The sequence below is a fragment of the Dendrobates tinctorius genome, unplaced genomic scaffold (assembly GCF_039654945.1).
Source record: "Dendrobates tinctorius isolate UK_male_01 unplaced genomic scaffold, ASM3965494v1 ptg000035l, whole genome shotgun sequence".
NCBI classification, from domain to species: Eukaryota; Metazoa; Chordata; class Amphibia; order Anura; family Dendrobatidae; genus Dendrobates; species Dendrobates tinctorius.
Genome location: NW_027361703.1, coordinates 71258136 through 71283529, shown reverse-complemented (window position 1 = coordinate 71283529; position 25394 = coordinate 71258136). Strand labels below are relative to the sequence as shown.

The window sequence follows — 25394 nt, the reverse complement described above, 5'->3', positions numbered from 1 at the left end:
CACAAGGGCTGTCACATTGTAGAAGGATCATCTTTATTCTCATTTGCACAAGGAAAGACTAGAAGCAATGGGATGAAACTGAATGGGAGGAGACACATTAGATATTAGAAAAAACTTTTTGACAGAGTGATCAATGAGTGGAACAGGCTGCCACGAGAGGTGGTGAGTTCTCCTTCAATAGAAGTCTTCAAACAGAGGCTGGACAGACATCTGTCTGGGATGATTTAGCGAATCCTGCTTTGAGCAGGGGGTTGGACCAGATGGCCCAGGAGGTCCCTTCCAACTCTACGATTCTATGATTCTAAGCAGAGCCATGGTGCATGCTCTGAGAGCTATTCCAGGTTGTCTACTGGGGGTGCATCGGGCTAGACCTGGGTGGTGCAGTGGTTCCAATCTATAATTCCTATAATGCTCACTGTAATATTGCGGGGCAGAAAATTATACAGGCTGCTGTTAGTAACTTTGGAGAGATCTCTGGTTTTATTTTTACTTTTAATTATAGTGGCTTTTTTAAACTTAACACATACATATAAATGATTCAAATCAATAAAGTGACCTAAATATCATGGTATCATACAGGAATAAATATCAACAGTGTGGCCCCCATATGTTCCTTATCAGAAAAAAAGGAGCCAAGGGGTCACACTCATTACCACTTCAATGAATAGTGTAAAAACATTAAACTTTATTAATTCAATTTTAAAATCTACACGTTTAAATTTAAATGTATCTACAGTCGGGGAAAAAAAAAAAAAAAAAAAAAAGAGTATTTAGTGCAAGTTCTTCCACTTAAAAAGATGAGGGAGGCCTGTAATTGACATCATAGGTAGACCACAGCCATGAGAGTCAAAATGAGAAAACAATATACAGAAAATCACCTTGTCTGATTTGGCAAGATTTATTTTGCAAATTACGGTGCAAAAAAATAAGTATTTGGTCATTAATAAAAGTTCATCTCGATATTTTGTTATATATCCTTTGTTTGCAATGACAGAGGTCAAATGTTTTCTGTAAGTCGTCACAAGGTTGGCACACACTGTTGGTGGTAAGTTGGCCCATTCTTCCATGCAGATCTCCTCTATTGCAGTGATGTTTTGGGCCTGTTCTGGGCAACACGGACTTTCAACTCCCTCCAAAGGTTTTCAATGGGGTTGAGATCTGGAAACTGGCTAGGCCACTCCAGGACCTTCATATGCTTCTTACGAAGCCACTGCTTCGTTGCCCTGGCGGTGTGTTTGGGAACATTATCATGCTGAAAGACCCATCCACGTTTCATCTTCAATGCCCTTGTGATGGAAGGAGATTTGCACTCAAAATCTCAGGATACATGGCCCTATTCATTCTTTCATGTACACGGATCAGTCGTCATGGTGGACCCTTTGCAGAGAAACATCCCCAATGCCTGATGTTGCCACCCCCATTCTTCACAGTAGGGGTGGTATTCTTTGGATGCAACTCAGCATTCTGTCTCCTCCAAATACGATGAGTTTTGTTTCTCCCAAACAGTTCTACTTTGGTTTCATCAGACCATAGGACATTCTCCCAGTACTCTTCTGGATAATCTATATGCTCGCTTCCAAACTTCAGACGGGCCTGGACATGTACTGGGGGGGCACACGTCTGGCACTGCAGGATTGGAGTCACTGGCGGCGTAGTGTGTTACTGATGATAGCCTTTGTTACGGTGGTGCCAGCTCTATGCAGGTCATTTACTAGGTCCCTCCATGTGATTCTGGGATTTTTGCTCACCGTTCTTGTCATCATTTTGACCCCATGGGGTGAGATCTTGCATGGAGCCCGAGATCGAGGGAGATTATAGGTGGTATTGTCGGTCTTCCATTTTCTTATTATTGATCCCACAGTTGATTTCATCACACCAAGCTGCTTGCCTTTTGGAGATTCAGTCTTCCCAGCATGGTGCAGAGCTGCAATTTTGTTTCTGGTGTCATTCGACAGCTCTTTGGTCTTCACCATAGTGGAGTTTGGAGTGTGACTGTTTGAGGTTGTGGACAGGTGTCTTTTATACTGATAACAGGTTCAAACAGGTGCCATTACTACAGGTAATGAGTGGAGGACAGAGGAGCCTCTTAAAGAAGAAGTTACAGGTCTGTGAGAGCCAGTAATCTTGCATGTTTTTAGGTGATTAAATATTTATTTTTCCACCATAATTTGAAAAATATATCTTGCCAAATCAGTCAAGGTGATTTTCTGGATTTGTTTTCTCATTTTGACTCTAATAGTTGTGGTCTACCTATGATGTAAATTACAGGCCTCTCTCATCTTTTTAAGTGGGAGAACTTACACAATTGGTGGCTGACTAAATACTTTTTTTCGCCACTGTATATGTCTGGCCACTGATCTGGTCGCATTGGACTGTTGTGATTTATTGAGAAGAGCTCAAAGTTCCTTTGCTATAGCACATGTAGAGAGAAGTAATATCAGATGAATTCGAAGCTAGTAAGGCCCCTGCCAGTGGTCACAATACATTTACTTAAACTCCCTTGGCATCTCTAAGTGGCCGGGTACTGGCAGTTACACAGAATACATGATGGGCACCATGAAAAGTTCATATCCACACAGCAATATTTTTTTCAAAACATTAGAATAGCAAAACTATTAATTTTGTATTGATTAAGCACTTTTGCTTGTGGGACAACCTCTTTAAAGCTGTTATACGAGTGCTAAAAATGTTGTGGCTGATTTTGGACAGCTCAAACACCTAAGCAGCAGAAGGGTACCTGAATTAGCCCAGAAAGCAAAGTGATGGCTACCGCTACTTTCACTCGCATTGCATCTCTTGCTTCAATGTTCTTTAAGAACTCTGTGGCATTCGTGACATTTGTTGCCACAATATCAAACTTGTCATCTGGGGCTAATCGCAATGTAACTCCGCCAATCATCAGGCTGATAACAGCAAATGTACCTGTAATGCAGCACAACATTTTCAAAAAGCTTTATTGATTTTTCAAGAAGTAACCAGAAAATATTACATTTAATGAAAAATTTCCAAACAAGACGATCAACCAGACAGCACGGCGATTACAAGATTTTGATATTAAAACAAGCATTGTAGCTAGATTACATCAGAGCCCGAGCTTTGTTTCTGGTATTATTTTAAAAATTGTTGTTTTTAAATGGCATCAAGCTCAGTGCTCTAGCGGAGGTATGAGTGAGCAGCACCTGTTAAAAGTGGAGGAGTAGGTGGGCATTTTTAATTTCCTGATTATGTGTCTGTACAGAGAAGGAGCGCTGCAAGAGACAAAGTGAAGGAGCGCTGCAAGAGACAAAGTGAAGGAGCGCTGCAAGAGACAAAGTGAAGGAGCGCTGCAAGAGACAAAGTGAAGGAGCGCTGCAAGAGACAAAGTGAAGGAGCGCTGCAAGAGACAGAGAAGGAGCGCTGCAAGAGACAGAGAAGGAGCGCTGCAAGAGACAGATAAGGAGCGCTGCAAGAGACAGATAAGGAGCGCTGCAAGAGACAGAGAAGGAGCGCTGCAAGAGAAAGAGAAGGAGCGCTGCAAGAGAAAGAGAAGGAGCGCTGCAAGAGAAAGAGAAGGAGCGCTGCAAGAGACAGAGAAGGAGCGCTGCAAGAGACAGAGAAGGAGCGCTGCAAGAGACAGAAGGAGCGCTGCAAGAGACAGAGAAGGAGCGCTGCAAGAGACAGAGAAGGAGCGCTGCAAGAGACAGAGAAGGAGCGCTGCATGTGATCCCTCAATTGTTCCAGTGACACCAATGGTAACAGATAAACATTATGCTAATCGACCCCTTACTAGTCGGAGAGGATAAATGATCACTGTTTATTACATATTGATGTTGTATTATTCTACTAAAGAGGTTGCAAGATTGCACAAGAAGAAAATTCAGGAACTTGTATGTTACTTCATTTTAGAGGGAAATGGTAAAAAAAGGGATGTTAAACTGTGTAGTTGTTGTGCATATGTTAGGGAAAAAAACCCAAGATAAGTAATGTAGAATATTCGAGCAAATTCAAGATATCACATATTTTACAACCCAGTAAGCATCAGCATGATTTCTTGCCCTGCAGCTGTTGTGTGCCATTACCCAAGTGAGTTTGATGATTAGCTATCACAATGTCCATATTATTATAGGTTACCGGTTCATATGTTTGGATGTTATCTAGCAATTTAGAATCATTTGACCTTAGAGAAAAAACAATTTTGCAATCTGTTTTATTTGTACATTGCTCAATTTGTTCTGATGTCTGTCTATACTGACTCTGAAAAGAATATGCCATCTAGGTCATTCTCACCAAATGCCATTCACCATGTGCAGCAAACAAGCGAGGAAGGCAAGACAAAACAATAGTTTAATACAGTAATAAAAGAATATGACAAACATGGAAGAGATACACACTTAACCACATATGCATCAGATTACTACAAATGTTACAAGTTACCTATTGATATATGTCTTGAAGAACCAAAGAAAGTGTATAGGAACACTGGATAAAATGAAGAATACAATCCAAATACAGGGGGTATTGATGCCAGCAGGGCATAGGCTAAACCTGAAACAGCAAAAAAACAAATAAAAAAGACACCACAGGTTTTACTACTGTAAAAACACAATCACAATTTTTAAATGATGAATTATATGGGTTGTTCGAAGATGGAGACCACAAACAAATGTGTTCTGGTAAGTAGCAGATTCCTATATACGTGGCTGCTGAAGCCCTCGTGACCAGCTGATATTGACAGGGAAACTATACATGGTCACTGTTATGTCTTAGTAAATGCTGCCTATTCCAATTAATAGAAATAATATTCCAATTAATTACAGTATAGTCATAAGTGGTTTCCAACCAGTTGGAGAAAACACTTTTTTTGTGCTTTAGATTTTTCTCTCTCTCCTTTAAGATGCTTCATAGAATATGCCCCATATGCTGCCCCATAAGATGCTCCATAGATTATTCCCCAATATGCTGCCCCATAAGATGCTCCATAGATTATACCCCATATGCTGCCCCATAAGATGCTCCATAGATTATACCCTATAATACTCATTAAAGTCATGAGTATGCACATATTCATGACTCAAAAGAGCGGTACTACGTGACCACTGAAGGAAGAAACCATGAAACTGTGGGAAAAAGCGGGGTGGATGCATACACGTGCCGGGGGGTATGTATGATCTGACACCCCTGCTCCCCCTCCGACCCCCTGGCGTATATGACTCATGTATAAGCCAAGAGGGGGACTTTCAGCCCCCAAAAATGGGCTGAAAATCTCGGCATATACGCGAGTATATACGGTAGTGTCATGTCCGCCATGTTTGTTATGCCGCAAGTTGCCTGGAGCAGTGTGCATGCGCTTCTTACCTCATGGCTGCACGCTGTTGCTGGGTAACCATCTGTCTCTGTCTGACTCTGCAATCCGCTGAACTCCTGGAACCCCTGATCATGTGACCTTTCCTATGTTCCAGCCCTGCTCTGGTTCTGCAATCCGCTGTACTCCTGGAACCCCTGATCATGTGACCTTTCCTATGTTCCAGCCCTGCTCTGGTTCTGCAATCTGCTGTATTCCTGGAACTCCTGATCATGTGACCTGCTCTATGGTTCTACCCAGGCTGTTCTAGCAATGCTCTCTATGATCCTGGAGGATCTGAACCCAAAGTCCCTCCCTGGTCCTGACCTGGAAGTACTGGTGCTATGGTGCTATATCAGACCGCCCCTCCCTATGGTCAGTGCCTGAGTATTGTGTTGCTTCCCTGCATGGCTGCTTGGTCGCACCCTCTATTCTGTGCCCCTGCACTCTGCCCTGTCGGGCGTCTCTACACACACTCCGTGCTTGTACTCAGTCTCTTGTCCCGTGCCTTGTCTTATGTTTGTCCGTGGTGCCATGTTTCATCCTTGTCCTGCTTGGACTTGTTGTCCTTCCGTTGTTCTCTGCTTTGCCCGTTTCTGCCATGTCTTGCCTTCGCTATACTCTGCCTTGTGTTCCTTCCTATGTTCTCGGTCTTTGCTTTTTCTGCCTCGCTCTCTTCCTATGGTGCTCTGTAGTGCCTCCTGGCACACGCACCATTCCTCCTCGCTTACCTTTTGTGCTCTTTTGCACATTTCTATGTCTAGTCCCAAGGCTCTGCCTTGGCCCGGCTCTGGGCTTCGACTTACGCTCCGCTGCTAGACTCTGTCCTCTGGTGCTCTCTATGCAAATTGTCTCTTCAGAGGAAGAGGACTAGAACTCTAGTGCCACCTATTGGAGGTAGCAATCCTAAAAGTCAATGTTGACCCTTTAACGAGCCTAGTTACATAACTTAGGATAAAAGCCAAGCCAGAATCTCCATTTGCAGACACTGTGTTTCGGGATACTGCCCCTCATCAGTGCAAAGTGGGAGATCTGGTTTGGCGGTGAGAGAGGCGTCTGACCGATATCCAAGAAGTATCATTTCTCCTTGCGGAGAATGACATGCTAAGCATGTCGAGGTGAGGAGACTTAAAGCCGCAATGCTCCTCTGGGAAATATGCTAATTATGCAAATTGTCTCTTCAGAGAGGAAGAGGACTGGTGCTCTCTAGCACACTCCCTGACTAGTCCCAAGGCTCTGGGCTTCGGCCTATGCTCTGCTGCTAGCTCTGTTCTCTCTCTGACCTGACTCTGTTTCTGCCTATGTTCCTCTCTGTGTTCCGCTCCCTGCCTTGCCGTATTTCTTGCTTTGCCTTGTCTCTCCATGTGCCCTTTGCACGCGCCTGGCCTTCCTAGCCTCCTGTTTGTGCATCAGCCGTGCCCGCCTAGCTGTGCCCGCCTGCTTGTGCCTCAGCCGTGCTCGTTGGTCAGTGACAGCTGTGTTGCCTGCTATGCCCCAGTCGGGTTCGCTGGAGTCTCACCCACCTGTTTGTGCTGCTGCGCATCCAGCTAGCCAGTGCCCCAGCCGTGCTCTCTGTGCTTCCTTGCACCTCAGACTGTTTCTGCACTGTGCTTTCCGTGCTTCTCTAAAGCACGCACAGTTCCTCGCCTGCTCCTTGGCATACCTCCCCGTGCTTCTGTAAAAGTATGCGCAGGTTTTGCCATGTACCCTGTTGTGCCCTCTTGCCCGCACAGGCCCTAACCCTGTTCTTGAACCTGACCCTGGCGTGCCTCTCTGCACGCGCAGGACTCTGTCTCGAACTCTGACCCTGGCATGCCCCTCGACATGCGCAGGACTCTGCCTTGAACTCTGACCTTGGCGTGTTTGTATACACGCACCTTGCTTATATGTTGCACCTGTCCCTGGCGTGCCCTCTGCACACGCAGGCCTCCGTCCTTGTACCTGTCCCTGGCGTGTCATCTGCACGCGCAGGCCTCCGTCCGTGTACCTGTCCCTGGCGTGTCTCTACACGCGCAGGCCTCCGTCCGTGTACCTGTCCCTGGCGTGCCTACTGCACGCGCAGGCTTCCGTCCTTGAACCTGACCCTGGTGTGACTCCTAGCACGCACCCTGCCTCGAACCCTGGCGTGACTCCTAGCACGCACCCTGCCTTGAACCCTGGCTTGCCTGCCGGATTCCTGAAACCTGACGACCGCTGCCAGAGGTCCGGAACCAGATGACTGCGGCCTAATGTCCGGAGCTGATTTCCGCAGCCTGATGCCTGGATCCTGTCGGTCGTTGCCAGTAGTCCGGAGTCCGATGCCATCGCACCTGCCTTGGACCCTGGCGTGTCTTCTTGCACGCACTCTGCCTTGGACTCTGTCGTGTTTCCCAGTACGCACCCTGTCTTGGACTCTAGCGTGTCCTAGCATGCACCCCTCCTAGGAACCCTGGTGTGACCCCTAACACGTACCCGGCCCTGGACTCCAGTATGTTTTCTGCACGTGTTATGTCTGGAACATTTGGCGTGCCCTTGCACGCACCTTGCCGTGTTTCACCGTTGGTGCCCTGCATCTGATGCTCTGTTGTTGCCACACCGTTTGTGCCCTGCACCTGATTCTCTGTTTTTGCCTTGTATCTGATTAAAGCGTGTAACCACATTTGCTGAAGAAACCCTGTGATCTCGCTTATGTTTAATATCCTGTTCGTCTTGTTGCCAGGCACTAAATAGTGTTTCCCTGAGCCGGCCGTCTGGTCCAGCTGCCGTGGTGGCTCACCCCCTTGGTCTTGCCCCTGACACTCCCTGTACAGGGGGTGGGATCTCACTAGGTCAGCTCGCCCTAGGTGGGTGGGTGCCATGGCCCAGAGGGTCCACTCTAAGAAGAAAAACGACTCAGCATAAGCTGATGCTCGTCACAGGTAGTTTATTTTTTTGTGGGAAGAGTTGTTATTTTGAATGTGGAAAAAATTCCAAGTGAGATGGAGTTGAAAACAAAACAGCATTTTTCTTTCATTTTGTTTTTACGATTAGCATTGCGAGCTGCAGTTTTTATTTTGACCAATTTGGTGTTCATATAGGACAGGACATGATCAAAATACAACGATTCTGCCACATAGGATTTTTCTCCATTTCAGGGTTCAAAATTGGGAATGTGGGATAAATATTTTTAATGTTCTATTAGTCCAGGCAATACTGCAATCATTTATATCAAATCTATAATTACTGGTATGTTTTATATTGTTTTAAATTATTTCTTACATTTTTAAATTGACCCCTAAAGACTTGAACCTGTGATCGCTTTATCGCCTATACAATCCACGGCAATACTGTAGTCAACTAAATTATTAAGGCATGCAGGGGGAGGAAAAGTGAACATATATATGCCTCATATATGGTCCTTGCTTGTAGTCAGTAATATGTTTAAAAACCTGTCGTGATCCTGTCCAAATGACGCAAGAAGAGTAGTGATCAAGCTGTAAGAAGCCGAAATACAAAAGGGGAGCTCAAAAATAGGGGCACAGAAAAATGGCTTTAAAGAGGGATCCACAGTTTGGTAAGGTGATCTAAGTGTCTAATTTTAAGTTTGCTAAATTTTACCCAAAGTTTATGAGAAAATTGTGTTTTTTTTCTTTATACAATGAACAGTTTATTCACATAAAGATAGAAAATGCCCAAGCACTCAGAACCGAACTTCTAGTACATTTGACTGGAGATTTCCAGACCTGTAGAAGTTAGATAAAGTAGTGATCAAGATGCAGACATTTTCCTGGCATCATATCGTACAGTCAGCCTCTCACCCACACAATGTGGTTTTCTGCAGATAACACGAAATATAACTGCAGAATGAAGGGAAATAAGTGAACTTTAGGTTGAGCTTTACTGTCCATTTACACAAAAGTACTAACCTTGAGGTAACTGCATGACTCCTGTACTCAGTCCAGATATTAGGTCTCCTAAAAGGTACTCCTTTACTGGATAACGTGGTAGCCATTTCAAAATTGGAAGAAAGCTGTATAGTTGAGTTTTTGCTTTTTTCACAGTACATCTGTAACACAGGATACATAGGTAACAGAGGGATGGCAAGATGTGATCAGAATGCAGACATCTGTTAGGTGATTCTTTTAGCAGGACCCTGGAGGAACTATGGCAGGCACCTGTGTCTAGCTCATGTATGATGGCATCAACTAGCCATGACCAGGATGCACAGTATGGCACTATTACATGGCTGTACGTTCAGCTTGAGCTCCCTCAGAACGTATTTTTATAAATACCGTACATATTATAATGTTTGATGGGGTTGCGGTCAAGGACTTTTTATAGGACACTATATCTACTCCACGACAAAATCTTTATCAACCTCGCTGTGTGCATAAGGGAATCTACAAATCTGACAAGTATGAAAAATCCCCACTCCATAATGACTATTACTGGATAAGGATATAGCCGCTTCCTGTGTACCTTCTAGGAGTGGCTGATTAAATAGGGAATAAGCAATTACACAAGATTATCGGCATATACTTACAAAGCTCATCACAGGGATTAACTGAAGAAACCAAACATTTTCTATAAAATAAGACATTAATGTATGTTGTGTATTTAGGACAGTCACACCAGGGGTCACAAGACATATTTCTTAGCAGATTAAAAATACTCCGCTTTGCAGTAATTCAATTTGCCAAGTTTTACAATTCTGACCAGTGTCACTTTATGTGGTAGCTCTGGAATGCCTCAATGGATCCTACTTATTCTGAGACTATTTTTTCGCGACATATTGCACTTTGTGATGGAGGTAAATTTGGGCCGATATTTTTGTGGTAGTTTAAATGTCGGAATTTTGGTGAAAATTTTGCAACGGTCTAACTTTTATGCCCTTAAACCAAATAGTTATATAAAAAAAAGAGAGTTAATAAGTAGACATGTGGTAAATGTTATTTTACACAATCATTTTTTTTTTTGTTTGGAAGTTATAAGGGTTAAAAGTTGACCAGCAATTTCTCAACTTTCCAACAAAGTCATTTTTTTTTTTTTTTTTTTTTTTTTTTTTAGGGACCACATCACATTTGAAGTGATTTTGAGGGGCCTATGTGACAGAAAATATCCAAAAAAAGTGACACCATTTTAAAAACTCCCTCAAAATCACATTCATGAAGTTTATTAACTCTTTAAGTGCTTCACAGGAATTAAAGCAATGTGTAAGGAAAAAATGAAAATGTTACTTTTTCGTTCAAAAATGTTGATTTAGCCCTATATTCTACATTTTCACCATACAATTGCTGTGCAATTTCTCCCGAGTACGCTGATGCCCCATATGTAATGGAAAACTACTGTTTGGGTGCACGGCAGGGCTCGGAAGGGAAGGAGCGCCATTTGACTTTTGGAGCCCCAAATTGGCTGGAATAGATAGCAGACGCCATGTCGCGTTTGCAGAGCGTCTAATGCGCCTAAATAGTGGAAAACTCTCACAAGTAACACCATTTTAAAAACTACACACACAAGGAAAATTATCTAGATGTGTGATGAGAACCTTGAACCCACAGGAGATTCACAGAATTTTACAACGTGAAAATGAAAAAAATAAAATTTTCTGGCAAAAAATATTTTGTCCCAAATTGTTCATTTTCACAAATATAACAAGAGAAAATGGACTGTACAATTTGTTGTGCAATTTCTCCTGAGTACACAGATACCCCATATGTGGTGGAAAGTTATTGTTTTGCACACACCAGGGCTTGGGAGGGAAGGAGCACCAACTGAATTCTGCAGCTCAATTTTGGCTAGAACAGATTACGGACGCCATGTCGCACTTGAAGAGCCCTTGACATGCCAAAAACAGCAGAAACCCCGACAAGTGACCCGATTTTGGAAACTACACCTTTCGTGGAATTTATCTAGGGGTGCACTGAGCATTTTTAACCCCAAATTTTTAATTTTCAAAAGGAATAATATAACAAAATGAAAGGTACAAATTGTTACGCAATTTCTTCTGAGTTCGTCAGTACCCCATAGATCAGACCTGCGCAAAGTGCGCCCCGCGGGCTGGACTGAGAAAGCCAGAGGGCCGGATGTGGGAAGGTGCGGATACACTCCCTGACGCGCGTTTCGGTAGATTCCTTCATCAGGAAAGGACGTGCGTCAGGGCGTGCATCCGCATCTTTCCGGGACCACCACTTGTCTTAGGTAATCTTTTTCATGCTGCATACGTTCAATCTAATCTGATACCTTTTACTGATGTTGGCCATTTTTAACCTTATGCATTAAAGCCATATCCACTTAGCTTAGCTTTTGTGATATAATAATAGTATTATTTAGTATTTTTGGTTTTTACTCTTGGGTTATTTTACACATTTTTTATTAAGCACTATTTTGATGTATATTAATTATTGTATTTTCTGGTTTAATTATTATTTATATGCACTATTTATAAGTATATTGGTACATGGCTCATCAGCATTTATTAGTAATTCTTTTATAATATATTCAGCATGTAAATTTATCTAAGGGTATATAAACACCTTTATCTAAGGTCATACACATTTATTTAATAATTTATTTATATAGAAATAATAATTTTTGTACTTTAGATTTTTAATATTTTAATATTTGTCCCAGCTATATTTTATCTATTTGTTTTTTATGTATTTTAGTTACTTGTGTGGTGCACCTTTTTATAGCACTTGTTTTGTTGCCAACACTTCTAAAAAAGGCATTATTTTGTATTAATTAAATTCTCCCGTCTGGATATTTATCTATTAATTTATTTATAAACAGAAATATATATTCTTTCCTGGTTTTCTAAACCATCTCCCAGTTTTTAGGTTTACAGGGTGGGAGTGGCAGAGGTTTCAGATATACAAGATCTACAATAGGTCTTCAGCCCACATATCATTGAGGGTGCTGTCAGACCCCCATCAATCCGATGTTGATGGCCTAATCTTGGTTAGATCATCAAGATCACATGACCAGAAAACTGCTTTAAATTTTGGATATATCAAACGCCATAAGAAATATAATGGTTAACAATGGTGTTAGCTCTTTCTTGTCCCATACACCATCCTTAATGATGGGCTTGCAGGAATAAGATGTGCCTAATTCATTAAAAGGCACATGCCACATAATGAATTTAGTGCATCTTAACACGGGCATGTGACTACGTGTGCCTCACCAGAAGTGTTACTCCAGTTATGGACTAGTGTAACATTTCTGGCTTAAAGAGCTCAACCACTTTGAACAAATTTGTCGGGCAGGAGTTGCTATACCCTGTCCAAGCTCAGCCCACTTTGGCAGAGCGGGCAGAAACGGACATGAAAACGCCAAAAATTTTTCAACACTTGAAGGTGTTTGTATGCCATAATTTTGGCAAACACCTTGAAGAACAACAGCCTGAGTATCAGGAGAGAGTAATAGTAAAAGATTATTACCGGCACGAGTGTGCTACGTTATGAAGTAGTGATGTTGGCTCTTTCTTTCGCAAATGTAAATGTTCTTGCAAATATTCCTGGGTGTATATGGGCCGATCAATGCAGTATTTTTGTCTCTGGCACAGACACTCATCTTCCCCTGAAGCTAGTTCCATGACACATTTCAGGTCCTTGTTCAGTATCTGAAGGTCACTGTAGAGTAGAGAGAGATCACATTTAGTTTGTTACATGAGTATACAAAGTTATCAAACATATCAGAAACAGGAAATTAATTACCTCTGGTGGAAGCAAAAGCACTATGGAGGGTAACAATGAGTGTGAAAGATTGTAACATATCACTGTTTAACCCCTTCATGACCAAGCCTATTTTGACCTTAATGACCAGGCCATTTTTTGCAATTCTGACCAGTGTCCCTTTATGAGGTAATAACTCAGGAACACTTCAACGGATCCTAGCGATTCTGAGATTGTTTTTTCGTGACATATTGGGCTTCATGTTAGTGGTAAATTTAGGTCGATAATTTTTGCGCTTATTTGTGAAAAAATAAGAAATTTGGCGAAAATTTAGAAAACTTCGCAATTTTCAAATTTTGAATTTTTATTCTGTTAAACCAGAGAGTTATGTGACACTAAATAACAATTCCCACATGTCTACTTTACATCAGCATAATTTTGGAAACAAAATATTTTTTTGTTAGGAAGTTATAAGGGTTAAAAGTTGACCAGCGATTTCTCATTTTTACAATATAATTTACAAAACCATTTTTTTTTTAGGGACCACCTCACATTTGAAGTCACTTTGAGGGGTCTATAAGGCAGAAAATACCCAAAAGTGACACCATTCTAAAAACTGCACCCCTCAAGCTACTCAAAACTACATTCAAGAAGATTATTAACCCTTCAGGTGCTTCACAGGAACTAAAGCAACGTGGAAAGAAAAAAATGGACATTTTAATTTTTCCAACAAAAATTTTCTTTTAGCATCAATTTTTTCATTTTCACATGGGCAACAGGATAAAATGGATCCTAAAATTTGTTGGGCAATTTCTCCTGAGTACACCGATACCTCATATGTGGTCATAAACCACTGTTTGGGCGCACGGCAGGGCTCAGAAGGGAAGGAGCGCCATTTGACTTTTTGAATGGAAAATATGCTGGAATATTTAGCGGTTGCCATGTCACGTTTGGAGAGCCCCTGTGTGCCTAAACATTGGAGCTTCCACACAAGTGACCCCATTTTGGAAACTAGACCCCCCAAGGAACTTATCTAGATGCATAGTGATCACTTTGAACCCCCAGGTACTTCACAAATTGATCTGTAAAAGTACTTTTTTTTTTTTTTTCTCCACAAAAATTTTCCTTTAGCCTCAGTTTTTTCATTTTCACATGGGCAACAGGATGAAATGGATCCTAAAATTAGTTGAGCAATTTCTCCTGAGTACACCGATACCTCATGTGTGGTAATAAACCACTGTTTGAGCGCACGGCAGGGTTCGGAAGGGAAGGAGCACCATTTGACTTTTTGAATGGAAAATTAGCTCCAATCGTTATCGGACACCATGTCGGGTTTGGAGAGCCCCTGTGCACCTAAACATTGGAGCTCACCCACAAATGACCCCATTTTGGAAACTAGACCCCCTAAGGAACTTATCTAGATGTGTAGTGAGCACTTTGAACCCCCAAGTGCTTCACAAAAGTTTATAACGCAGAGCCGTGAAAATAAAAAATATTTTTTTTTCCTCAAAAATTATTTTTAGCACGCTATTTTTAATCTTCACAAGGCTAACAGGAGAAACTGGACCACAAAAGTTGTTGTCCAGTTTGTCCTGAGTACGCTGTTACCCCGTATGTGGGGGGGGGAACCACTGTTTGGGCACACGGCAGGGCTCAGAAGGGAAGGAGCGCCATTTGACTTTTTGAAATGCAAATTACTTCTAATCGTTAGACGACACCATGTTGTGTTTGGAGAGCCCCTGTGTGCCTAAACATTGGAGCTCTCCCACAAATGACCCCATTTTGGAAACTAGACCCCCTAAGGAACTTATCTAGATGCATAGTGAGCACTTTGAACCCCCAAGTGCTTCACAAAAGTATATAACGCAGAGCCGTGAAAATAAAAAATATTTTTTTCCTCATAAAATTTTTAGTGCGCAATTTTTTATTTTCACAAGGGTACCAGGATAACTTAGACCCCAAAAGTTGTTGTCCAGTTTGTCCTGAGTACGTTGGTACCCCATATGTGGGGGGGGAACCACTGTTTGGGCACACGTCGGGACTCGGAAGGGAAGTGGTGACATTTTGAAATGCTGACTTTGATGGAATGGTCTTCGGGGATCATGTAACATTTGCAGAGCCCCTGATGTACCTAAACTGTGGAACCCCCTACAAGTGACCCCATTTTGGAAACTAGACCCCCCAAGGCACTTATCTAGATGTGTGGTGAGCACCTTGAACCCCCAAGCGCGTCACAGAAGTTTATAATGCAGAGCCGTGAAAATAAAAAATATTTTTTTTTCCCTCAAAAAAAAAATGATTTTCAGCCAGCAATTTTTTTATTTTCACAAGAGTAGCAGGATAAATTGGACCCCAAAAGTTGTTACACAGTTTGTCCTGAGTACGCTGGTGCCCCATATATGGGGGGGGGAACCATTGTTTGGGCACATGTAAGGGCTCGGAATGGAAGTAGTGACGTTTTGAAATGCAGACTTTGATGGAATGGTCTGCGGTCGTCTTTACGTTTGCAGAGCACCTGATGTGCCTAAACAATAGAAATCCCCAACAAGTGACCCCATTTTGGAAACTAGACCTACCAAGGAACTTATCTAGATGCCTGGTGAGCACTTTGAACCCCCAAGAGCTTCACAGAAGTTTATAACGCAGAGACGTGAAAATAAAAAAAAAACAATTTTTCCACAAAAATATTTTTTTAGCCCCCAATTTTTTTATTTTCCCAAGGGTACCAGGAGAAATTAGACCCAAAAGTTGTTGTGCAATTTTTCCTGAGTACGCTGATACCCCATATGTTGGGGTAAACCACTGTTTGGGCACACGTCGGGGCTTGGAAGGGAGGGAGCACCGTTTAACCATTTGAACGGAAAATTGGCTGGAATCAATGGTTGCACCATGTCGTGTTTGGAGACCCCTGATGTGCCTAAACAGTGGAAACCCCACAATTCTAACTTCAACCCTAACCCCAACACACCCCTAACTACAGCCCTAACCCCAACACACCCCTAACCCTAATCCCAACCCTAACCATAACCCTAACCACAAGCCTAACCCTAATTCCAACCCTAATTCCAACCCCAACCCTAATTCCAACCCTAACCCTAATTCCAACCCTAATGGAAAAATAAAAATAAAAATAATTTCTTTATTTTATTAGTTGATCCTGCCTATGGGGGTGATAAACGGGGGGTTAATTTACTTTTCATTCTATTTTGATCACTGTGAGAGTTTATCACAGTGATCAAAATGAATGAATGGAAATTGCAGCCAGCGGGCGCACTGCGCATGCGCCCGCCATTTTCCAATATGGCGGCGCCCATGGTCCGGGACCGCGGGACACCGGGAGCCATAACGGCACTCGGTGAGTACCGGGGGGTGGGAGGAGGGGAGATGACAGCGGCGGCACACCGCCGCTGTCATTCAGTGGCGGGGGGCAGATCACCCCCGTTAACGGGGGGGGGGGGGGCGTATCGCTGTCACCAGCCATGTCCGATGCCACAGCAGCGTCGGACATGGCTGGATTGTAATATTTCATCAATTTTCATTGATGAAATATTACTATCGCTCTGATTGGCTGTTAAAAGTGAAACAGTCAATCAGAGCGATCGTAGTCAAGTGGGGGCGAAGCCACGCCCCCTATGGTGAAGAATAAAGCCCACTGCATCTGCGGGTTGGGTGACCTTTCAGTGACCTAGGTCACCCGACCCGCAGGGGGGCTTTAAAGTCATGACGCCACATAGGCGTCACTGGTCAGATTGGCACCAGTTTTCATGACGCCTATGTGGCGTCATTGGTCGTGAAGGGGTTAAAACCACATTATTGCTACTACTGAGTTCACCTGTCAAGACAAGGCGACCTCACAGAGAGGTCAAACTACACAAAACACAGTGAATTTGTACAACTATTTCAAGGAGAAAAAGCCACGGTAGGCGAAACGTACGTTGGAGGGAGCCTTAGACGCACTGAGCCATTTATTACGGGTATCTATGATCTAGTTATTCCTATGCACTTTTCTGACTGTTTTTTTCAGCCTGTTCACATTATGCACTTTATCATTGTTACTACATTCATATGATTACTTTGCTATTATGGCCAATGTGTCTACTATGTATCTATCTCCTTGTGATATTATCTTATGGTAATTTATTATGTCCATTCGTTCTGCTATTCCCTTGTTTGTGTAATTTAATAAATTTGAGTCTTTATCAATCTGGACTCTTTCTTGGTTTATTCATTTTTTGAGAAGGTTATTAGGAAGGCAAACAGTAACAGAACAGGCACAGGCATCTTACAGGTAGGCAAACAGTAATAGTGCAGGCACAGAAATCTTACACACAGGCAAACAGTAAAAGCACAGGCATCTCACAGATAGGCAATAAGTAATAGTTCAGGCACAGGGATATTACTGGTAGGCAAAGTGTAACGGCACAGAAATCTTACAGGTAAGTAAACAGTAACAGCACAGGCACAGGGATCTTACAGGTAGGCAATAAGCAACAGCACAGGCACAGAGATATTACAGGTAGGCAAACAGTAACTGCACAGGCATCTTCTGTGTTGCCCAACTGGAGGATTGCAGCTCCCAGATAACCTATGACTTCAAAGCATATACAGTGTCTACAAGTAGTATTCAAACCCCTGCAGATTTAGCAGGTTTACACATTCGGAATTAACTTGGCATTGTGACATTTGGACTGTAGATCAGCCTGGAAGTGTGAAATGCACTGCAGCAAAAAAGAATGTTATTTCTTTGTTTAATTTTTTTTTAAATTGTGAAAAGTTTATTCAGAGGGTCATTTATTATTCAACCCCTCAAACCACCAGAATTCTGTTTGGTTCCCCTAAAGTATTAAGAAGTATTTCAGGCACAAAGAACAATGAGCTTCACATGTTTGGATTAATTATCTCTTTTTCCAGCCTTTTCTGACTATTTAAGACCCTCCCCAAACTTGTGAACAGCACTCATACATGGTCAACATGGGAAAGACAAAGGAGCATTCCAAGGCCATCAGAGACAAGATCGTGGAGGGTCACAAGGCTGGCAAGGGGTACAAAACCCTTTCCAAGGAGTTGGGCCTACCTGTCTCCACTGTTGGGAGCATCATCCGGAAGAGGAAGGCTTATGGAACTACTGTTAGCCTTCCACGTCCTGGACAGCCTTTGAAAGTTTCCTCCCGTGTCGAGACCAGGCTTGTCCGAAGAGTCAAGGCTAACCCAAGGACAACAAGGAAGGAGCTCCGGGAAGATCTCATGGCAGTGGGGACATTGGTTTCAGTCAATACCATAAGTAACGTACTCCACCGCAATGGTCTCCGTTCCAGACGAGCCCGTAAGGTACCTTTACTTTCAAAGCGTCATGTCAAGGCTCGTCTACAGTTTGCTCATGATCACTTGGAGGACTCTGAGACAGACTGGTTCAAGGTTCTCTGGTCTGATGAGACCAAGATCGAGATCTTTGGTGCCAACCACACACGTGACGTTTGGAGACTGGATGGCACTGCATACGACCCCAAGAATACCATCCCTACAGTCAAGCATGGTGGTGGCAGCATCATGCTGTGGGGCTGTTTCTCAGCCAAGGGGCCTGGCCATCTGGTCCGCATCCATGGGAAGATGGATAGCACGGCCTACCTGGAGATTTTGGCCAAGAACCTCCGCTCCTCCATCAAGGATCTTAAGATGGGTCGTCATTTCATCTTCCAACAAGACAACGACTCAAAGCACACAGCCAAGAAAACCAAGGCCTGGTTCAAGAGGGAAAAAATCAAGGTGTTGGAGTGGCCTAGTCAGTCTCCTGACCTTAACCCAATTGAAAACTTGTGGAAGGAGCTCAAGATTAAAGTCCACATGAGACACCCAAAGAACCTAGATAACTTGGAGAAGATCTGCATGGAGGAGTGGGCCAAGATAACTCCAGAGACCTGTGCCGGCCTGATCAGGTCTTATAAAAGACGATTATTAGCTGTAATTGCAAACAAGGGTTATTCCACAAAATATTAAACCTAGGGGTTGAATAATAATTGACCCACACTTTTATGTTTAAAATTTATTAAAATTTAACTGAGCAACATAACTTTTTGGTTTGTAAGATTTATGAATCTGTTAATAAATCCTGCTCTTGTGTGAAGTTTGAAGGCTCTAACTTATTTGCATCTTATCAAACCTGCTAAATCTGCAGGGGGTTGAATACTACTTGTAGGCACTGTAGTTGTAGTATGATAATCCAAGTATAAAGCAGCAGTGATTAAAAGAGGCTTATTAACTATTCCAAGTTTATTTTGTAAGCCTAAGCCCAGGAGAGAGAGTATCTGAGCCTAGAAATCACAAACTTATCAACTGGCCAATCAATGGAGGACCTTCTCACACTTTATAGAACCTGATAAAATCTAGGTGTCAGAAAACACAAGACACCATTATAGATTTTGGGGAGTGCATGCGGTGATTGATTACAGTGCTGTCGATGGAAGAAGGGCAAGCTACCCAACATAAGACAGGTGGTTTTACTGTTTTAATGCTACAAGCTTGAAGATGTGGACTACCAATCAGAATGAAATCAAGACTGCCATAAATAACGCACGGTAAACACATAAAAGTGGCCCAATCAGGAGGGAAATCCCAAGTAAACAGAGGTTGTTAGAACTACTGTCACACACAACAGAACAGGAAGCTTGGTCACGAGCTACACAAGTACTCAGGATGACTTGTATCCGCTCATAAAAGTGTTATTGCCAACAAACGTATTCCTCCAACTCTCTCCAGGATGTTCATTATATAATATTCTTCCTGACTGAAACAATCTTTCAGCGACGAGAGAGATGGCTGGATATATGAAGCACAGTGCCCTAAATGAACTTGCCCTAGTCATAGTGCCCAGTCAGTGCAATGTATGCTACAAGTCATTAGCCTGCTCCGTCATTCACTGTGTGTCAAAGCTGGGATCAGGAAACAGATCAGAAGGGAAGTACAGAATTTATTTCATTAAGTTACAGTAATCAGTCAGAAACATTACTAAATATACGGTATGTCTTTAAGCAACTTGCTTAAAGCTGTTTAATGTCCTATGCTCCAAAGCTAATCCTCTGGCAGCCACTGTGGGCCTTTTAACTAATGGTATACGAGTCTGGTATCTTTCCTGTGGCAATAGAATGCCATATATGCACATGACCAGTGCATTATTGCCCAGAGAAAATAAAATCTATTGTAATACCTTAGAGACTGCATACTGGACACTGTTGTATGAGAAAAAAAAAAAATAGAAGATCCGCGCTGCCACACAGTATAACATTGGACCGAGTGCTATCCGATATAACATCACACGGCACTCGTCCAATGTATACGTTCATGTGAATGAGCCATAAGGCTACGGTCACATTATCAGTATTTCGCATCAGCATTTATAAGCCAACTAGATGGTGGCCCGATTCTAACGCATCGGGTATTCTAGAATACGTATGTAGTTTATTTATGAAGTTTTCATAATAATGCACCCCCCAATCCTGATATGCATGGTCCCCTCACCGCCCAATCCTGGTAAGCATGGTCCCCTCACCCTCCAATCCTGGTATGCATGGTCCCCTCACCCCGCTTTCCCGGTATGCATGGTCCCCCTTAACCCCCCTTTCCCGGTATGCATGGTCCCCCTCACCCCCCTTTCCTGGTATGCATGGTCCCCTCACCCCCCCAATACTGATGTGCATGGTCCCCTCACCCCCCCAATCCTGATGTGCATGGTCCCCTCACCCCCCCCCCCAATCCTGATGTGCATGGTCCCCTCACCCCCCAATCCTGATGTGCATGGTCCTCTCACCCTCCAATCCTGGAATGCATGGTCCTCTCACCCCCCCCAATCCTGGAATGCATGGTCCTCTCACCCCCCCCAATCCTGATATGCATGGTCCCGTCACCCCCCTAATCCTGATATGCATGGTCCCCTCACCCCCCTTTCCTGGTGTGCATGGTCCCCTCACCCCCCTTTCCTGGTATGCATGGTCCCCTCACCCCCCTTTCCTGGTAAGCATGGTCCCCTCACCCCCCTTTCCTGGTAAGCATGGTCCCCTCACCCCCCTTTCCTGGTAAGCATGGTCCCCTCACCCCCCTTTCCTGGTATGCATGGTCCCGTCACCCCCCTTTCTTGGTATGCATGGTCCCCCTCACCCCCCTTTCCTGGTTTGCATGTTCCCCCTCACCCCCCTTTCCTGGTATGCATGTTCCCCCTCACCCCCCTTTCCTGGTATGCATGGTCCCCCTCACCCCCCTTTCCTGGTATGCATGGTCCCCCTCACCCCCCTTTCCTGGTATGCATGGTCCCCCTCACCCCCCTTTCCTGGTATGCATGGTCCCCTCACCCCCCTTTCCTGGTAGGCATGGTCCCCTCACCCCCCTTTCCTGGTATGCATGGTCCCCTCACCCCCCTTTCCTGGTAGGCATGGTCCCCTCACCCCCCTTTCCTGATAGGCATGGTCTCTGTTAAAATAAAAAATAGTTATATACTCACCTTCCGACGGCCCGCGATCTCCACTCCACGCGCCCGACTGCTCTTAGTTGTCAACTGAGAATGCCCCTCTGGCTCATCAGCAGAGAATTAGGGTATGTGCACACGTTGCGGATTCGTGTGCGGATTATTCCAAGCGGAATGTGCAGAATCCGCAGGTCAAAGTGCGATTTAGTGCGGATTTGGCATGCGTTTTTACACCTGCGGATTCCTATGATGGAATGGGTGTAAAAACGCTGCGGAATCCGCACAAAGAATTGACATGCATGTGCACAGCGGTTTTTATTTTCCATAGGATAACATTGTACTGTACATCACTTGCGGATCTGCAGCCGACCCGCAGAGGCAAATCCGCACACGAATCCGCAACGTGTGCACATACCCTTAGGGTAGTGAGCCACTGGTGGTTGGCAGCCTGACACTGCATTACTATCAGGCTACCAAGCTGTACTTACCACTGGGATAAGTCACCTCCACAGGGCTGCTCTTAACAGAGAGAACACGGTGTACTGCAGAGACATCTTCCAGCAGTGAGAACAGCTTAGTAGCCTGGTATTAATAGCACATTACGAGACTGCTGACCTGCGCTCACCACCGCTGTTAGGCCATGTGCACACGTTATGGATTCTGCTGTGGATCCGCAGCGTTTCAGGCTTTGCGGGTCCGCAGCAGATTTAGCTGCGTTGTACAGTACGCTACGGGCATCTGACCACAGTGTGTGATATGCCCCGCGTATCTAACCCCAGCGCGTGATACGCTCCGCATATCTAACCCCAGCGTGTGATACAGCAAGCAGCACCAACTAACAGAATTGGCACTGGAAGCTGTCCTTGGTGACATTGTTCACATCTCAGCATCACTCTGACCCGCACTGATCAGCAGAATGGAGCACTATTAGAATTGGGCAGTAGCGCGAATGCTCAACCGTTCCATTCATTCCCTTTGGAGTTGCCATGCGCTGCGCTATTTATGGCCGCCCCAGTGAGAATGAATGGAGCGGCAGTTGGGCATCTGACCTGCGACTTTATTATGTAACATGTGTAAAAGGTCTCTGTTGGCAATAACAATTCCCTATTCTGCCAATCGGTATGGGTCCCAGCACTCGGAACCCACTGATGAGAAAGCTATCATCTAACTTGAAGATAAATGATAGCTTGCTTTAAAATGGACAATCCCTTTTAAGACTTTTTTCCCCTAAAAACAATATTGAATTGTATGTATAAAAAAAATAACTTGATAACAGCATAGTGCTGAATATATATATCTAAAAATAATCTTTTTTTTTAATCAAAACTAGCTATAAATGTCCAAAGTTGGGAGAATAACAGAATGGGAGGAAGCATGAATTACATATGGAAAATTAATCTTGGCTGTCCCCCAGATATGGCATGTGTTACCATCATTCCACTTAATGGGTATTTCAGAGTTTTCTCTCGGGATTCCTAAGCGTCCCAGTGTGTCTGAATACCTATTTTGGACACAGCAAACGTGTGTGGGTCATTGCACTGTGGCAGACATCCCAAAAAATCTGTGAAGATTGTAAAGTGACCACTGGACGATGTACCCCAACATAAGGTGTTATCAGAGTCAGCTCCCCAACACCATCAGGCTAAACATTTCTTCCGCCCATTGGTATTATATGAGATGTAAATGTTTAGAACAATTCTATCATGACATATAAAGAGAATCCACATTCTGTAAAATAGCGGTCCCCAACCTTTCTTACCTTAAGGGTCACATTGAGCTGTGAGAGGGTTACGAGCCAGATCCAGAACCCCCTCCAAGAAGCAACATCAAGATCCTGCTCCCCCCACAGTAGTGACACCCAGAGGCCCCATTACTGGTATATTAACAGCCAAAACGATATCACACTGACGTATTATACCTAGATCCAGGGGTTCCCCTCTGCCCCCATTCTGGAATCAGGCACTCTCTCACCAACCCCAGTATAGGGGCATCACCATCTGGAGACCTGCTCTTCATAGCTGGTGATCATACAAAGAGGGCAGTTGTGGGCCACAGGTTGGGGCCCCTATAATAAGACATCGGGGGCTGTGTATGGCAGAACTGACGCCACCCTGGAATTTATAGAAATGGCGCACACACATACAGTCTGAGCCATTTTCCATGGTCCTGTGACATATCAATCACCACACTACACGTTCACACAATATTACAAAAGTGGCAGATGCCACAGCGATGTCTGCCATCGATGGTGCCCAGTGAGACATGCCCACACACAGGATAGATGGATTGGACCTGAGAAGTCTCACATGAAGTAGCAGTAAATGGCTGCAGTAATGCCCAGGTGTCACATCTGAGTGACTCCCCTTCCCTGTGCAGGAATGGCAGAGACACCACAGCAGCACCTCAGGTTCATGTCAGTTCTCTTACCTCAGTGGCAGGATGAGGTGTTTCCCCGTGTAATTGCCGCTCAGGAGCCGCTACTGTCTTCCACTAGTTACAATTTAACAGCAGCGCTCTCGGCAGCAGTCTCACTTGTGACTTGGACAACTATCAGCTCCTTGAAATGTGAGACGCCGATGATAGGGCACCAGTACGCCTGTGTAACTGACAGGCTCCTCCTGAGGGCTGACGGGTAATGTAGTCCTGTGCCACAATAAATTACCGTGCAACGCCGGCATAAGAACATCAATACCCATCATGCACCGCTGTGGAGGTAAAGGTTAGCCTGCGAGCAATATTCTGGCCCCGCCCTCGTTTCCAGTGTGTGATATACAGGAGTGCGTGTGTGGCTGTGTCACAGTGACCAGGCAGTGGTGGAGGTGACACAGAAGGGCGCGGGTTTGTGCTGTCACCGTCTGCTGGCAGTTTTGTTTGCCCTGTTGGAATTCAGGGCTGCTTTCACATATCAGTTTTTTTTTTACATCAGTCGCAATCTGGCAATTTTTGAAAAAAACGGATCCAGCAAAAAATGCCGCCGGATCCATTTTTTTTTCTCATAGACTTATTATTAGCGATAGATTGTGACAGATGGTCTCATGTTTTGTTCGCCGGATCCGTTGAAAAATTTTTGTCCGGCAGCCGGACACGACGCACAGAGTAACGTTTTTTGTATCCGTAGAAAAATCGGACAGCAACGTATCCGTCGCTGTCTGTCGTTTGCTGGAGTGAAACTCTGCGGGCGCAGGATCCGTCATCATCCGGCAAATGACGGATGCCGGCGACGGATCCATTTTTTCAACTGAGCATGCTCCTGACAGGTTAAAACACAAAACAAAGAATAGATATATACACATAGAATACATATATATACACATGTCATTGGGACACACATACATATATATAGTTATAGTACATAAAGTTCTACATAGCATAATAGCCGATAAATCAATTGCCGGCTTCAGTAAATTCATTCCCGGCAGGTGGTTTACTTATAGTAAACCATGTCATATCAAAACGATTTATGTATGTCAGTGTTTAATGAATTTAGTAGTTTGTGTTAGGAACAATTTGGAACTCTAGGGATTAAATTTAAGGCTATAATCGCGGAAAAAAATTGCATGGGCTCCTGTGCAATTTTCTCCACCAGAGAGGGAAAGCCAGTGAGTGAGGGCAGATAATAATAGCCTAGAGAGGGACCTTTTTTTTTTTTGCTCCCCCCGGCTAATAAAATCTGCCCCCAGCCACCCCAGAAAAGGCGCATCCTTTTCTGGCACTTAGCCTCTCTATTCCCATGGCCTTTAGCGGTAGCTCATGGATTAATAATAATAGGTTAATGTCACCTTGCTATTGAAAGGTGACATTACATCGGGTTAATAATGGAGAGGTGGCAATCCATCACAAGGGGTTAACTATTTTACAACAGGGACCGGTGCTAATGCTACCGGCCCCGATGTAAACCACTGAAGAATGAATGAATTCATCTCTGTGCAGGCACCCCGGCTGACTAGAGATGAACTGATTAGCGTGGGAAAGTTTCTGTACTTTTTCCCAC

General features: G+C 43.9%; 1 protein-coding gene across 3 annotated transcripts in view; it reads right to left on the bottom strand.

The window, feature by feature from the left end:
* The window catches only part of SLC26A5 (solute carrier family 26 member 5), a 77278-nt gene extending 53242 nt beyond the window's left edge, over positions 1 to 24036 (bottom strand). Inside the window, exons 1-5 of one of the 3 annotated variants that reach the window (XR_012231722.1) lie at positions 23831 to 24036; positions 12718 to 12909; positions 9205 to 9344; positions 4414 to 4524; positions 2738 to 2922 (exon numbers count right to left, since the gene is read on the bottom strand). Coding sequence is in view for 2 of the 3 variants with exons in the window: in XM_073573633.1 (XP_073429734.1) it covers positions 2738 to 2922; positions 4414 to 4524; positions 9205 to 9344; positions 12718 to 12872 (591 nt within the window). In the remaining variant the exon portion in view is untranslated. The remainder of the gene's footprint in view (positions 1 to 2737; positions 2923 to 4413; positions 4525 to 9204; positions 9345 to 12717; positions 12910 to 23830) is intronic. The other 2 variants (XM_073573633.1, XM_073573632.1) reach the window with 2 other exon arrangements.
* Positions 24037 to 25394: the final 1358 nt, after the last annotated feature.